Source organism: Sorex araneus, chromosome X (assembly GCF_027595985.1).
Source record: "Sorex araneus isolate mSorAra2 chromosome X, mSorAra2.pri, whole genome shotgun sequence".
Classification (NCBI taxonomy): Eukaryota; Metazoa; Chordata; class Mammalia; order Eulipotyphla; family Soricidae; genus Sorex; species Sorex araneus.
The window spans coordinates 15,782,350-15,797,525 of record NC_073313.1 but is presented as its reverse complement, the minus strand read 5'-3'; the positions used below and the strand labels follow the sequence as shown (position 1 = coordinate 15,797,525).

General features: G+C 44.8%; 1 protein-coding gene across 1 annotated transcript in view; it reads right to left on the bottom strand.

Moving 5' to 3' along the window:
• The window catches only part of ZRSR2 (zinc finger CCCH-type, RNA binding motif and serine/arginine rich 2), a 41,685-nt gene extending 27,600 nt beyond the window's left edge, over positions 1 to 14,085 (bottom strand). Inside the window, exons 1-5 of the mRNA XM_055120312.1 lie at positions 14,028 to 14,085; positions 13,546 to 13,625; positions 10,813 to 10,891; positions 443 to 551; positions 170 to 256 (exon numbers count right to left, since the gene is read on the bottom strand). Coding sequence (XP_054976287.1) covers positions 170 to 256; positions 443 to 551; positions 10,813 to 10,891; positions 13,546 to 13,625; positions 14,028 to 14,065 — 393 coding nt within the window. The 5' untranslated portion in view covers positions 14,066 to 14,085. The remainder of the gene's footprint in view (positions 1 to 169; positions 257 to 442; positions 552 to 10,812; positions 10,892 to 13,545; positions 13,626 to 14,027) is intronic.
• Positions 14,086 to 15,176: the final 1,091 nt, after the last annotated feature.

The window sequence follows — 15,176 nt, the reverse complement described above, 5'->3', positions numbered from 1 at the left end:
GTGGGCAAGCCTCAGCACCCACATAGGAGTTAGCAGCAGGACAATGGAACATGCAAAATTATGCCTGCTTCAAAAGAAGCAAAAAGCTGCAACTCTCGTCAGCCCAGAGCCCGTTCTGCTCACTACAAAGGCCATGCACGTGCGCATCCTCTCCACGGCGGGCAATCACCTCTCTCTCTCTCTTCTCCTGTCGCTTCTGCTCCTCCTCAGCTCTCTCTTTTCTCTGCTGTTCTTCCCATTCTTCCTTTAGTTTTCTCTGCACAGGAGGTAAAAAGGAGAAGGAGAAGGAAAGAGAAATATTTTTCAGATTCATTCTTTGAAGACAATTAACATACGAGGAAAAAAAAAAGCTTAAACTACAATGGTAAAATGGGTAATGCCCATTTTGTAAAGATATGTCCCTCTTACGATGAGCTATTCTGGTTAACTGGTTATTTCATACCTCTTGTTCTTCCTGCCGTTTTCTAATGGCTTCTTCTCTTTCCTTCTTCATTCTAAATTCTTCTTGTGCCTTCTCCTCCCGCAGCAACCACTCCTTATGTAATCTTTGCCTATTGATAGAATGAGGTAATCAAATTAAATGAATGAGCTTTAATGTATAATACACATACATGATAGCAAAATTACACATTTGGGAGCACTCAAGTTATCATGGAAGCTACTTTGCAGAACACCATTGAGTGGGAGTTAGTGAAACAGAATATATAAGTAACAATCTTGGATAATCCCATTTCAGCAACCATCTTCACAGGTTGCAGCTTAAAAACTCTACATCTACATTACATGGACAGTGATAACTTTCACATAAAACAGTATGACACTACAACTATCCCTTCAGGTTGATCGTGACTGTTTTTTAAGTGCCAATAAAGTCAGTAAGACGCTTCAAAGCAACAAAGCAGATCCACCCACATGCCATGCATTTTCAAAGAAGCAATCACAGGATTGCAGCTTCATGAAAACCTAGTATCCTATGTTATAACCTTTCTACTGCTACTTTGTGCAATTATAGGACTCCAACAGTTTGCCACCAAATGCTTAAACTGAGGAAAGAAAATTAAAACTACATTGTAATATACTTAAAGGAAAAAGCTATAATTTTGAGGGGGGCAATAACTGGGAGTGCTCAGGGACAATTTCCTGGCTTGAGGCTCAGAGACTGTTCCTGGGCCTCCTGCATGCAGAGCATGTGCTCCAGCTCTTTGTGCTAACTCCTTGGACCATTTCACTTTTTTAATGGCCGGGGGGGAGGGTGGTTCCCAAGCAGCACTCAGGGAACAGGGGGACCTCTCCTAGTAATACAGTCAGCCAAGCAGACTGAACATTTCTTTTTTGTTATTGTTTTGGGACATACCCAGCAGTGCTCAGGGGTTATTCTTGGCTCTACGATCAGATTTCACTCCTGGCAAGCTTGGGGGACCACATGGGATGCCAGAATCAGACACGGGTTGGCTGCAAGCAAGGCAAGCACCTTAGCTACCGTACCATCTCCCACACTGAGCATTTCAATGCTAGGCCTGAAGAGGCAGTACTGTTAAGGCCCCGTGGTGACAGGGCACACCAGGACCACATGTGGAAGTATCTAGGATTATTCCCAGGGCTACCCCTGGCAGTGTAGGGGTGCTGGGGTACTGGAGATCAATCCAGGTGTTAAGTATGCACCCCTGACCCCTGTGCTAGTTCCCTAGCCCTAAGCTATAGGTTTTAAAAATAGATGAGAGTTCAAAAAAATGAATGGGTTTCTGATTTATTTTTCTGAAAGACCAACATTACCTTGAAATTACCTTGGAATTAATGTTGCTGAAAAACAGCAGCATTACCTTGGAAAAACAAATGTCTTAGAAACCCTATATTATACATGTCCAAATTACAGATGGGTTATATTTCAAAAGTTATTAGCAAAGGAAGTGCTAGAACACATCACATTTCTCCTGAATTTATAAAAAAATAGCAAATTTTCTCTATTATTTCAGTAATAAAAACTCAAGATTTTTATGCTACTCTGGGGGATCCTAAACTAAATTTCAAATACCTTATGAGAAAAACGTATTCTGTCTCTAACCTCAGATGCCAAGAAACCATGTTTTAGCTATGGTATAAACTGCCATATTGCATGTGTCTTACAGGGCAATGTTTTTCCAACCTCCCTTCCAAGGCTGGGCCACAGAAATTACCTGCCATTATGCAAAAAAAAGTATGTAGTTTCACTAACTAGGTTTTCAACCACTGCCCTTGGGACTAGTGGTGGTGTACAGGTACATAAAAAGGTTGAAAAGTGTGACAGGGTCAGGGATGTTCGCAGGCCGGGGCGGTCTGAGATACACTGCTGAAAGACATTACGGATCCCTCTTCCTCCACTGCCAAAGGGTACCATCCGTTTCCATCAGCATGCTGGAGTCCTGCCCTTCTATGTCCCACAGAGCTCCTAATATCAGAGCCTCTCCAAACCCTGTATCTCCACCTTTGAACTCTGTATGCATTTCAGAGGGAACATCCCTTCCTGGATATGGGGCTAACGAGTATAAATTCCCTGTTTTGTTTGTGCTTTGGGTCCAGTTCCTGGAGCATAAGCTTGGCTGGGTCCGCCAGTGTAAACAAGTCCTGCTTCTAAAGCTTTAGTGAGAGCTTGGTTCTTCCTAATCTAATCAAGCCCAAAGTCCACAGCGATGAGCATGTACAGATGCTTCCCAGGGCATCTAATATATATAAGCTTAAGTGTATATGAACTTAAGACAAAAAATATTACGTTACAACTTAATAACTTGAATATACTACTGGAACTGGAATTCTGAACACATAATTCCATCAAATCCCTGCATTATGAGTATGGCTTCTGGCAGAAGGCAGTGTCCCTAGACTGGTTGCAAGCCCCTAAATAGCCCCCTAGCTCCCATAGGTCCCTGCTCGCATACCTTCTAAAGGGCCTGTGATTGTGACTGTTCAGAAGCACCTCTCCCAAGGAACAGAGCATTCCTCAGGAAGGGTAACCACCGAGAACAAGACTTAGCAAGGCTGTAGTTCAGTGGTAGAAGGAAGTGTCTGGCCTTGGGCTCCATCCTTGGCCCATATATTCCCCACTTCACATGACGAAAAATGACAAGGATTTTGGTGCAATTTTGAAATCAAGATTATGGATAAAAGCAATGCTACTTTAATAAACAAAATTAAAAACAAAAAGATAAGGCCTGTCTCCCAGGCTCTGTAAGAACAGAGTCCCACCTTTCCTAACTGCAAGCTAACACAAGGGCCTAGTCGCATTTACCCCAGGCAACCCTTTGGTACTTCTTCCTCTTCTCTGTCTCTACTGGGCTTCTGCACTCCTGCGTCCTCATTCTGCTTTTCAAAGACCTAGAGTACCTCTGCACAAATCAGAACAGAATTTAGCTCATTCTTTCCTCTACTGCCAGGAGAACTGAATAAAATCTGTTCTCACCCCTTTAATGCCGGCAAGGGTTACCTCTGACACAGTATATTGACTTAAAGTAGTACTGAAGCTATATGATATTTTTGCATCATTAAGTTTCCAGCTTTTCAACAATGAAATATTAACTCAGAGGAACACACAAAGAGCAAAGGAACACAGATAATGTTTTGTGATTTAACACATTGACACTGGTGCTGCAATTTGTGTACGTCCAGCCACACAGGTTCAAGCCACAAGTGGTACACACTGGCATCAACATGTTAAAAGAAGCATTTCCAAAAAGGGGATGGGGGATTTTAAAAACTGCCTGCCAATTTCATACCACATATATCATTTTCTCATAACAGAAAGCTAGAACAACTAGAGTTATCACAAAATCTTCAACCTGCCAGCACCATATTAAATACTATACTATCACCATATTTAACCATCCCAGTTCTATGAGGTAGGCACCATGATTGATTTTTATCTCACCTCATTTATGGTGAAAAAAACCATGCAAGTTGAGAGAGATGAAACGACCTGAACATAGCCCAGGGGCAGAACTGGAACTCAGATCTAGCTGAATCCAGCTCTATGTTCCTGGCTCACTACTACATTTTTTGTAGGTCTTTTTTTTGGTCTTTTTAGTAATTCTACCTATTTATGTACTTAACTATGTAACTGAAATTAAATACAAGAAGCAATATTTCCAGTGAATGCACTCAATAGCTGGAACGTGTCTACAAAGTTTTCCTCCTAATTGAAAATTTTAATCAAATTTTATTGTGGTAAAATATATATACCACAAATTTTACCATTTTAGCCCATTAAAATGTACAATTTAATACCACTAAGCCATTTAACATTATTGTGCACCATTTTAAAGAATTATTCCCTAAAAAAGACTGAAAGATAAAATAAGGAGGGCTAGGGACTGAAGAGATAGCACAGCAGGTAGGGCGTTTGCCTTGTACGCAGACGACCGGGGTTCAATTCCTCCGTCCCTCTCAGAGAGCCTGGCAAGCTACCGAGAGTATCCTGCCCGCACAGCAGAGCCTGGCAAGCTCCCCGTGGCATATGTGATATGCTAAAAACAATAACAACAAGTCTCACAATGGAGACGATATTGGTGCCCACTCGAGCAAATCAATGAACAATGGGATGACAGTGCTACAGTGCTACAGGGAGACAGTACAGGGGTCAAGATGCATTAACTCAACCCAGCTTCAATCCCTGGTATCACACAGCCCTGCAGCATTGCCAGGTGCAACCTGGAAGCCCCCAAGCAATACTGGGATGGTCTGTTGTTCTCTAGAACCACAGGTCCCAAGAGGTATCACATCCTCAGACCCTAGCATTGAACTCCAACCCAGTTGGCAATCACCAGGACCCAGACCCCTTGAGTAACTCTTGAGGTCCTCCCTTCCCAGTTAGTACATTTTCATCATCCTGGAATGGGAGAGAACTTTCTAAGTCGGACACCAAGTGCAGATGTTATTTTGATGTGAAAAATCATACCATAATAATGCCACGAGCAAAGAGCTGATGACAAATGAGAAAAAAATGTATAACACATATGACAGATAATGTATTAATACATATTCGGATAATAAAGTGGTGAAAGAAACTGAAGACATGAAGAGAAAGACATTCCATGCTCTCAGATTGAAAATTACTGCTAAGGTCTCTAGAGGACATAAAACAATAGAAAGAATCAATGAAATCCCCCTTTCACCAAAATAGAAAAAATAATAAAAGTTGTCTGGAACCTCAAGAGAGCCCAATAGTCAAAGCTATCTTGAAAAGGAAGAATAAAGCTAGAGACACCACATTTTGTGGTTTCAGACTAGACTAGACTGCAGAGCTGGGAAGCTTAAAGAATCCACATGCTTTGCATGTAGGAGCTGTGGGTTTGATCCCCAGCACCACACAGTCCCATGAGCACAACTGGGAATGACCCCCCCAAGCAATACCCTAGGAGAAGTTAGGCCTCAAGCACTGCTGGGTGTGCACCAAAAATAAAACCAAAAGTATCCAAAAATAAAGCTAGCTATAAGCTACCAAAATAGTATAGTACTGGCATGTAAAACAGGCAGATATCAACAAAATAAAATCAAATAATCCCCCACACACATTCCCAATCAACTTATGACAAAGGAATCAGAAATACACAAGGGCAAAAATAGTCTTTGCTAAATGTTAGAAAAACTGGCCTACAAAGAATTCAGACAAAGATTGAAACACTCATGGGCCAGAGTGATAGCACAGCAAGTAGGGCGCCTGCCTTTCCTGTGGCCCACCTAGTTTTGATCCGCGGCATCCCCTACAGCAACCCATAAAGTTCCCTGAGCACCAGCAGGAGTAATTCCTGAGTGCAGATCTAGAAGCAACCCCTGAGTATTGCTGGGTAAGGCCCAGAAACAAAATCAAAAGAATGAAACAGTCATACAAACGAATAACATCAGATTACATTTTATATATGAAATTAATTCAATATGGATTAAAGACTTGAAAACGAGACTCAAATCCATCAGACTCTGAAAAGAGACCTCCCCCAGCAAGTGGGGGGCACAGACATAGTACAGTGGGTAAGGTTCTTGCCTTGCATGAAAGTCAAACTGGGTATGATCGTCAGCACCAGATACGGTCCCCCAAGCTCCACTAGGAGTGCCAGGAATGGTCTCTGAGCACCAAACCAGGAGAAAGCCTCAAACAATGCCAGCGTGCCCCCCCAAAAAAAACCTGAAAATACAAGCAGAAAGCTGCATGATATAATCTTGGCAATGATTTTCAATTTTTTAGGACATGACTCCAAAAGGCCACAAAAAGCAGAACATAAGCAAGTGGGTCTACATCAAAGTAAAATCCAGAGCAAAGGAAATCATCAAGAAAAAGGCAACCTAAGACGGGAAGAAATTATCTGCATATTTCCAATAAAAGTGACTATCCAAAGCACATAATGGACTCACATAACAGCAAAAAGGCAGGCATTCCACGGGACCCCCAATCACTCTCTTCTCCGTCCACAGGGCCCCTCCTCCCTGCTCACAATGCAGATGCTCCAATGAAAAATGGGCAGATGGTCTAAATAGACTTTTCCTCCAAGGAAGTCACGCATATGGCCAGCAGGTTTTAAAAAAGACAAGACTCAGGCAGAGCGATAGTCCAGTGGGGAGGGCGTTTGCCTTGCATGCGGCCGACCCAGGTTCAATCCCCGGCATCCCATATGGTCCCCCGAGCACCGCCAGGAGTAATTCCTGAGTGCAGAGTCAGGAGTAACCCCTGTGCATTGCCGGGTGTGACCCAAAAAGCAAAACACAAAACAAAAAAAAAGACAAGACTCTCAACATCACTACTATCAGGAAAATACAAATAATAAGTTATTACACCAATCCTGATAAAATGGCTATATCAAGAAAAATAAATACCAAGTGCTATGAAGAAGTGTGTGAAGAAAAGGGGGCCCTCACTGCACAGAAAGATAATATAAATTAACAGGAATGTAAACTGGCACAACCACTAAGGAATATGAAGTTTCTTTTTTTTAATTTATTTATTTTTAATTAGTGAATCACCGTGAGGGTACAGTTACAGATTTATACACTTTTGTGCTTATGCTTCCCTCATACAAAGTTCGGGAACCCATCCCTTCACCAGTGCCCATTCTCCACCACCAGTAAACCCAGCCTCCCTCCCACCCTCCATAATCCCATCTCCCCCCACCCCACCCTGCCACTGTGGCATGGCATTCCCTTCTGTTCTCTCTCTAATTAGCTGTTGTGGTTTGCAATAAAGGTGTTGAGTGGCCACTGTGCTCAGTCTCTAGCCCTCATTCAGCCCGCAACTCCCTTCCCCCACATGGCCTTCGACTACATTATACTTGGTGATCCCTTCTTTGAGTTGCCCTTTCCCCAGAATGTGAGGCCAGCCTCCAAGCCATGGAGTCAACCTCCTGGTACTTATTTCTACAATTCTTGGGTGTCAGTCTCCCACTAACCAAAGTTTCTTCAGCCAGTCATCCGTTCTAGGGCATTTGGGTTTTTTTCCAGATGGAATATGAAGTTTCTTTTAAAAAAATGGACCTACCATATGTTGCAGCCATTCCGCTCCTGAGTATTTATCCCAAGATGAAAACTCTAATTAAAAAATGTACATCTCCATGATCATTGAAGCATAATTTAAAATAACCAAGATATGAAAATAATCTATGAAGTCCATCAATGGTTGAATGGACAGAGAAAATGTTGTATAGGGCCTAGGAGTCTGCTCAAAGGGCTGGAGCAAATGTTTAGTCATGCTGGTAACTCAGGTTCAATCCCTACACTGAATGATCCTCAGAGAACCCATGAACCAAGTGGAGTGACACCACACACCACCAGGCGGGGCCTCCCAAAACAAAAATAAAATGTGACATATACACAGGATAATATTCATTAAAAAACCCTAGAAGAATGCAAGCTTGCCATTTATAACAAACGTATGGGACCTGAGAACATCATGCTAAGTGGAATAAGACAGAGAAAGTCATAGAGTATGATCTCACTTGAATGTGGCACCTGAAACAACCACCAAATTCATAGAGAACAGATTTGTGGTGGTGGATGGGAGAAAAGGATGAAGAGGATCAAAAGGCAAAAACTTCCAGTTAAAAACTAAGACTCAATGTCCACCCATCTATAAGCAAATTTCATGACTTCATTATTCCTAATAGCTGCATAGTACTCCATTGTGTAGATATACCAAGTTTCTTCATCCATTTGTCTGTTCTTGGGCACTCGGGTTGTTTCCAGATTCTGGCTATTTAATGCTGAGTGAAATGAGTCAGAAAGAGAGGAACATACATAGAATGACTGCCTTCATTTATGGGATAGAAAATATCCAAAGCTAGGGAAAACAGGGGCCAGAAGGACATAGGCAATGGTTGGAAGCTTGCCAAAAGTCTGTGTGTGGGGTGGGGGGAGCAAAGGGCAGTTAGGATAGAGAAGGGAGCAGTATGACTATTGTCTATGTATTATCATATATACATATATTGGCATATATAGTTGAAAATGATCACTCTGGACAAAAAGTAAATGTTAGAAGTAGGTAAAGGGATTTACATGATGGCCTTTCAGATCTGTATGACAAACCATAATGCCCAAAAGGAGATATAGAGAGAGGAGGAGGAGAGAAGAGAAAGAGAGAAACCCAAGTCCCTGGGGGTAAAATATATATCACAGTGACTAATAATCCTACACTGCATATTTGGAAGTTTCTAAGAGAATACATCTTAAAAGTCCTCAACACTAAAAAAAAATTAATTTATATCACTGTATCACTGTCATCCTGTTTATCGATTTGCTCGAGCAGGCGCCAGTAACGTCTCCATACACCGGGGAATGAGGACCGTTGTTATTACTGTTTTTGGCATATCAAGTATGCCACAGGTAGCTTGCCAGGTTCTGCAGTTTTAATTTATATAGAGACATACTGACAAGACTTACGGTGGTGGGAATTCAGTGATATATACAATTATGAAATCATGTTATGTACCATGAACTAATAAAGTCACTTCCCCAAAATTAGCGATACTGGTTATAGAACTTTCAAAATGTGTCCCAAAAGAAAATGGCATAAGAGATAAGCAATCTACAAGTATGTAATCTGTCACTATCACTGTCATCACCTTGCTCACCAATTTGCTCGAGCGGGCACCAGTAATGTCTCCATTGTGAGACTTGTTACTGTTTTTGGCATATCGAATAAGCCACAGGTAGCTTGCCAGGCACTGCCATGTGGGCAAGATACTCTCGATAGCTTGCCGGGCTCTCCGAGGGGCGGAGTAATCGAACCTGGGTCGGCTGTGTGCAAGGGAAATTCCCTACCTGCTGTGCTATCACTCCAGCCCTACAAGTATTAATAATCAAATTTACCAAGAACTATAAGGAAAATATTTAATTAAAACATTTAATTGTATGAATTTAAAAATAAATCAGTATCAACAAAAATACAGGGAGATGGGTACCTGAATGTTGTCAGAAGGGCTGCAAACTCAGAATGCCATTTACCCAGTCACCTACAGCCTGTGCATACCTATTCTTTAGTTTCAACGATTTAATTTCTAGGTGTTTTCCTCAGGAAATAATCGTACAATTACCAGGGAGATATATATATGAATCAGTGCTTCCTAAAAATGGGTGGTACTAGCCCCTTCCAGAGGCGCTGGAATGATGGGGCTGTGGCAGTAGCCTTGGAAGCAACTGGAGGGCGTTAAGTGGTATTTCTATATTTTTCTGGAAAAGGAGGTGGTAGCTCAAGTAAGTCTGGTAACTTTTGACTCAAGTGCTCATTCTTTGTTCGTTTTTGTTTGTGGGCTACACCCAGTGATGCTCAGATGGTACTCCTAGCTCTGCACTCAGGAACTCATGGTGGTGCCCAGGGGACCATATGGGGTGCTGGGGATCAAACCTGGGTCAGCTGCTTGCCCTACCTGCCGTACTATGGCTTTGCCCCGCCCCCCGCCCTTATTCCATCTTTTATATAATTGTGAAACACCTCGATGTAAATAATGGTAAATTAACAATAAAGAATAATATTGGGTTTTATTATTTTTTATTAATAAAGAATAAGCCTTGGGTTCAGACCCCAGCACTGCAAAAACAAAAGAACTCTAATTTCTAAGTGAATGGTAAATGAATAAATTACCTGAATTCTATCAGAGGAAATAAAGATTATAAATAACTTATGTTATTTCTAGTGTATAACTGGATACTACATCAATAATTGAATACTACATTAATAAAATGACTAAATCAGACTTCCAATCAACACTGAAACATGTCCTATATTCTTAGCAAAAAAAAGTAACTTAGAGAAAATGCCTATATATAATAACATTTAGAAATAGACATGTACTTATCAACTGGACTTTCTTACACTCTAAATAGTTGGGTATCTTAGGTTCTTGTAGTCACTGAAGTGATTTCATTAGTTTGAATTTTTTTCAAAAACACTTTTGAATCAGAAAAAAGTGAAAAATACCACCATTTGGGGCTGGAGCGATAGCACAGCAGGTAGGGCGTTAGCCTTACACGCAGCTGACCTGGATTCGATTCCCAGCATCCCATATGATCCACCAAGCATAGCCAGGAGTGATTCCTGAGTGCATGTGCCAGCAGTAACCCCTGTGCATCGCCGGGTGTGACCCAAAAAGCAAAAAAAAAAAAAAAAAAAAAAAAAAGAAAGAAAGAAAAAAGAAGAAAAATACCACCATTTATTTAAAAAATAACAGCATCTAGGTTTAGTCTGTCAGCTAAAAATTTAAATGGTTTATCTGAATTTTATGAAAAAGACAAGTACTGGCTAGTAAAAACTTTTAATACTCTAGTAAATAAACAAGATCATGAGAAGTGGTTATCAGTGCTGACCTCTCCATCTCCATCAGCCTCTCTTCTTCCAGTCGTTTTTCTTCAGCAAGGGCATCCTCTTCCTCCTCTTGTGCAAGTTCTGAGGAAAAGTTACAAAAACCTTGATTAATAATATAAGGGGGAAAAATAGATACACTCTTAAAATTATAGTATGAAATGTGTTTTAAAACTTAATAAAGACTTGACAATGTGGTACAATGTGAGCATCAACCCCTCCCCCCCACAAATACAACAGGAGAAAAACGTGTTAAAGTTTAAAATATTGGGGCCACAGCGATAGTTCAGGAATTAAGAATCTTGCTTGCATGTGGCTGACTCTGGTTTGATCCCTGGCACCATATGGTCCCTAAGCATGACATGCAGCCATGCAGGCCCCTGACACCATTGGGCCTTGGCACTGAACTGCCAGGAGTGGACCAGAGGCCTCTTGAGCAATGCTTGAAAATCCCCTCCCCCAGGCCCAAAGCACCCTAACAGCTACACAGTGATACTCAAAAGATAGTGCGGCATGAACTAGAATAACCCCCATGTTTCAAGAAGAAAGGCAACTAAGAGCTGCAGAAAACCTTGAGAGATAAAAGTCATCATTTTGCAAACGCCCCACAGAAAGAACCGAGTCCAAGATATGAAAATTAGCAGATAAAAGCTTGTTGGAAAGAAAATATTTATTCCATATCAAAATGTACCCAAAGATAAGTACTTCTTTAAAAAACAGGAAAAAGAAACTTTCCAAGGGAACAATTTGATGGCAATACTTGTTCATACTTAGCCGAAGAATGAAATGCCCTAACACAGGCCCTTGCTATGTATAATGAGAAGCAAACAGCAGCTGCTTTAGGGCAACCTCAAGTTCATTAGGAGATGCAGGCTGAACTATTAGGAGCGAAGGGTCATGATGCATGGAACTCATATGCACAGGGTTCAGAGGAAAATTATTTTTCTATATACAGAGAGAGGGAGACAAAGCATTAAAGGGCTGAGTGGCTTGGGATCAAGCCTGAGTTCCAGCCCCAGCACTGCACAGTCTCAAGGAGGGATCACTCGAGATGGGAGATGTGTGCTGAAAGCAGATAAAGGACCAAACATGATGGCCTCTCAGTATCTGTATTGCAAACCACAATGCCCAAAAGTAGAGAGAGTATATGGGGGAAATTGTCAGCTGTAGAGGCAGGGGGAATAATAGGATGGGGGTAGGATACTGGGAACACTAGCATGGTGGCACTGTTGTCCCACTGTTCATCGATTTGCTCGAGTGGGTACCAGTAATGTCTCCAATGTGAGACTTGTTACTGATTTTGGCATATGGAATATGCCACGGGGAGCTTGCCAGGCTCAGTGGCAGAGCCCTAACCTAACCTTGCATGTATGAGGCTCTGGGTTTGGTCCCTGGCACCACAAAGTCAGTTAACTTTACTTTTTCAAAAAGCACATTAGAAGAAAACACGTTACATAAACCCAGTAAGGTTGCTAAGAACTTTAAGGCCTTGCCGGACACACTAGCAACAGTGTTAGTTGTGGGACCTTCTATCTGTCTTGTTCTCCCGTTCATCTCAATTATTTTATTCAGCCTCCTAAGGAAGCATTCTGAATGAATAAAAAAGAAATGTTAATACGAGTTGCAGCTAAGCACAATGCTGCTTCTAAGCGTCCCAACCACTGCTACAAAAATCCTTAGTGAACAACCAAGATGGTAAATAAAGCCTCTATGGCCCTGTTTCTCAGGCCTGATAATCCTAAAAATGTGAAGTAATGGACGGTTGGACTTCCTAGAAACTGTCTAGAAAAATTTAGTAAGCGTGTATAACCTAAAGGGAACCATGACAGCCCCAGTACCGGGGGCCAACTCAGTATTCCCATCTGCACCTCTATTTCCTGTTCGATTTCTTTCAACTAATCCTACCAATACCATTGAGTTAAAGTCAGGCTTATTATATAAATGCTACGTTCTGTCCTATGAAGGCCAAATGACGCAGTGGCCAGCACAGAGGCAGGGGCTGGCATATTTTAACGAAACTGCCTCGACCAGTCGAGACTCAGAATCAGTGCTATCTGCTTCCCACCATCCCTCCCCCTTCCGCGACAGGGGTCTCATCTTCCTGGCTGTGCCATTTCGCTGGTTTTGAGACCCGCCCCCCCGGAGTCCAGTAGAAACTGCGTTTGCGGAGGATCCATGGAACAGCCCCACCACAGCCTCGCGACAAGAACCCGGATCAACAAACGGTCTCTTGGGCCACTGACGCTGGGGCAGAGCTCAGCAAGACGTGCAAACACCCCGGGCTGCGACTGGATGGACAGAGACGGTTATTCCCCGGGATCCTCCACGCGTGCGGAGACACCAGGGACCGTTACCCCAGCAACAGCGGAAACACACACACACACACACACACAGAGCCCACCCCCCACCCCCCCAACGGCCGCGGCCGCCCGTTACTTCGTGCCACACACACACACACCACCCCCCCATACCCCCCAACGGCTGCGGCCGCCCGTTACTTCGCGCCCCTCGTCGGCAACGGACGCACCGGTTCTCACCCTGGCGATCCCTAACTGTCAATCACTGATACGATCCCTGACTGTCGCCTGGCGGCGGGGGGAGGGACAGGGGACGCCAGCGATTTCTTCGCACCGAAAGCACGCGCAGGTGGGGGGAGGGGCGGGGGCACGAACAGGTGGGGGGAGGGGAGGGGAGCACGCGCAGGTGGGGGGAGGGGCGGGGGGCCACGGCCACATTACCTGCGTCTCTCAGGCGGGCGAGCTCCTGCCGGCGCTTCTTGCGTTTCTCTTTCTTCAGGACCGCCCGGTATTTCTTGTGGCTGGAAGACGGAGACAAGCGGACGGCCGCGGGGCGCAGTCAGCGGCGGCGGCTCCCGCGACTCCCCTCTGCCCGCGCGCCCCACACCGCCGGCGGGCCGGAGAGGGCAATCTCGCGCGCCCGGGTTCGAATGGCGTGCAACGGACACGGGCCGTCGCGTCGCCCGGCCACTCCCAGCCGGAGCGTCGTCTCCGGGCCGCCACCTGTTCCCCACACTCGCCTTCGCGAACTCAGCAGCAGCGGGCTGAGGGGGCGGGGCGGGAGCCCGGGAAGGGCTCGGGCGGCCGCCGGGGCGCGCTCACTCGGCGCAGCCCCGGCTTCCTCGAGGCCCGTCCAGCCTCTGCGCCGAGGCCCGGCCGTCCCCTCTTCCGGCCCGTTCACGGCCCACTTCGGGCCGCCTTACCTCAGTTTCGGCGGAGCACCGGGATCAGGGGTCGCCATCTTCGCGGTGCTGCCACGCCCCCGAGAGCCGAGCGGAAGAGGCGGGGTTAAGGGGGCGGAGCTGCGCGTGCGCAGAGCGGCGGGGCCGCTGTGAGCTTCCGCCGGAGCGAACCAAAGACAGAGCAGGGAGTTCCCGAAGGCGGCTACTCTTCCAAAACCCCGCACAAGTCAGCATCTCCTCCAGAAAACAGCCGTCCGAGGTTTGTTCCACGCTGTGAAAATGATTCTTCCCGTCTAACGCTCCCTGATGCTTTGTTACCACCTCCCCCATGTCATAATAGAGTCACACCCCTCCTACTTCTCATTCACCCACAAACCCTCAGCCACGCCCCCTGGGCCGCCCAGTTTCCCAGCCAGTCTCCTCCCAGCGCCGCCTCCTTCCCACGTGCCTCCCACCCCGGCAAAGCTGGTCCCACCCATTTCCGCTCACACTTGCTGCCGCTTAGGCTCGGGATCTCGACCCCTGGAGTGGCAAACTTGCGTCTGTGGGATTTACACGCTAAACTCCGCTTCCGTGGGATTGACACCCCAGTGGAAGACAGGCAGGCAGCAATCCGTCAATTATATGGCACTAAAGCAGCAAGCAAAGCGGCTGTAGGGGAGGGGGGAAAGGATTATTGTGAAGACACACTAAGTATATGGGACACTGTAAGATGTTTTCAATGCTAGGGAAATACGGTGCTAAGAAATATAGCACAGGGGCCAGAGCAATAGCACAGCGAGTAGGGTGTTTGCCTTGCACACAGCTGGCCAGGGTTCGATCCCCAACAATCCCATTTGGTCCCCCGAGCACTGACAGGGGTGATTCCTGAGTGCAGAGTCAGGAGTAACCTCTGAGCAATGTTGAGTGTGACCCAAAAAGCAAAAACACAAAATAAAAAAAAAAACTTGACAACTACTAATCTTTAAAAAAAAAACAAAAAAGGAGGGGGGCTGGAGTGATAGCACAGCGGGTAGGGCGTTTGCCTTGCACGTGGCCGACCTGGGTTGGATTCCCAGCATCCCATACGGTCCCCCAGCACCGCCAGGAGTAATTCCTGAGTGCAGAGCCAGGAGTACCCCTGTGCAATGCCGGGTGTGACCAAAAAAAAAAATATATATATATATATAT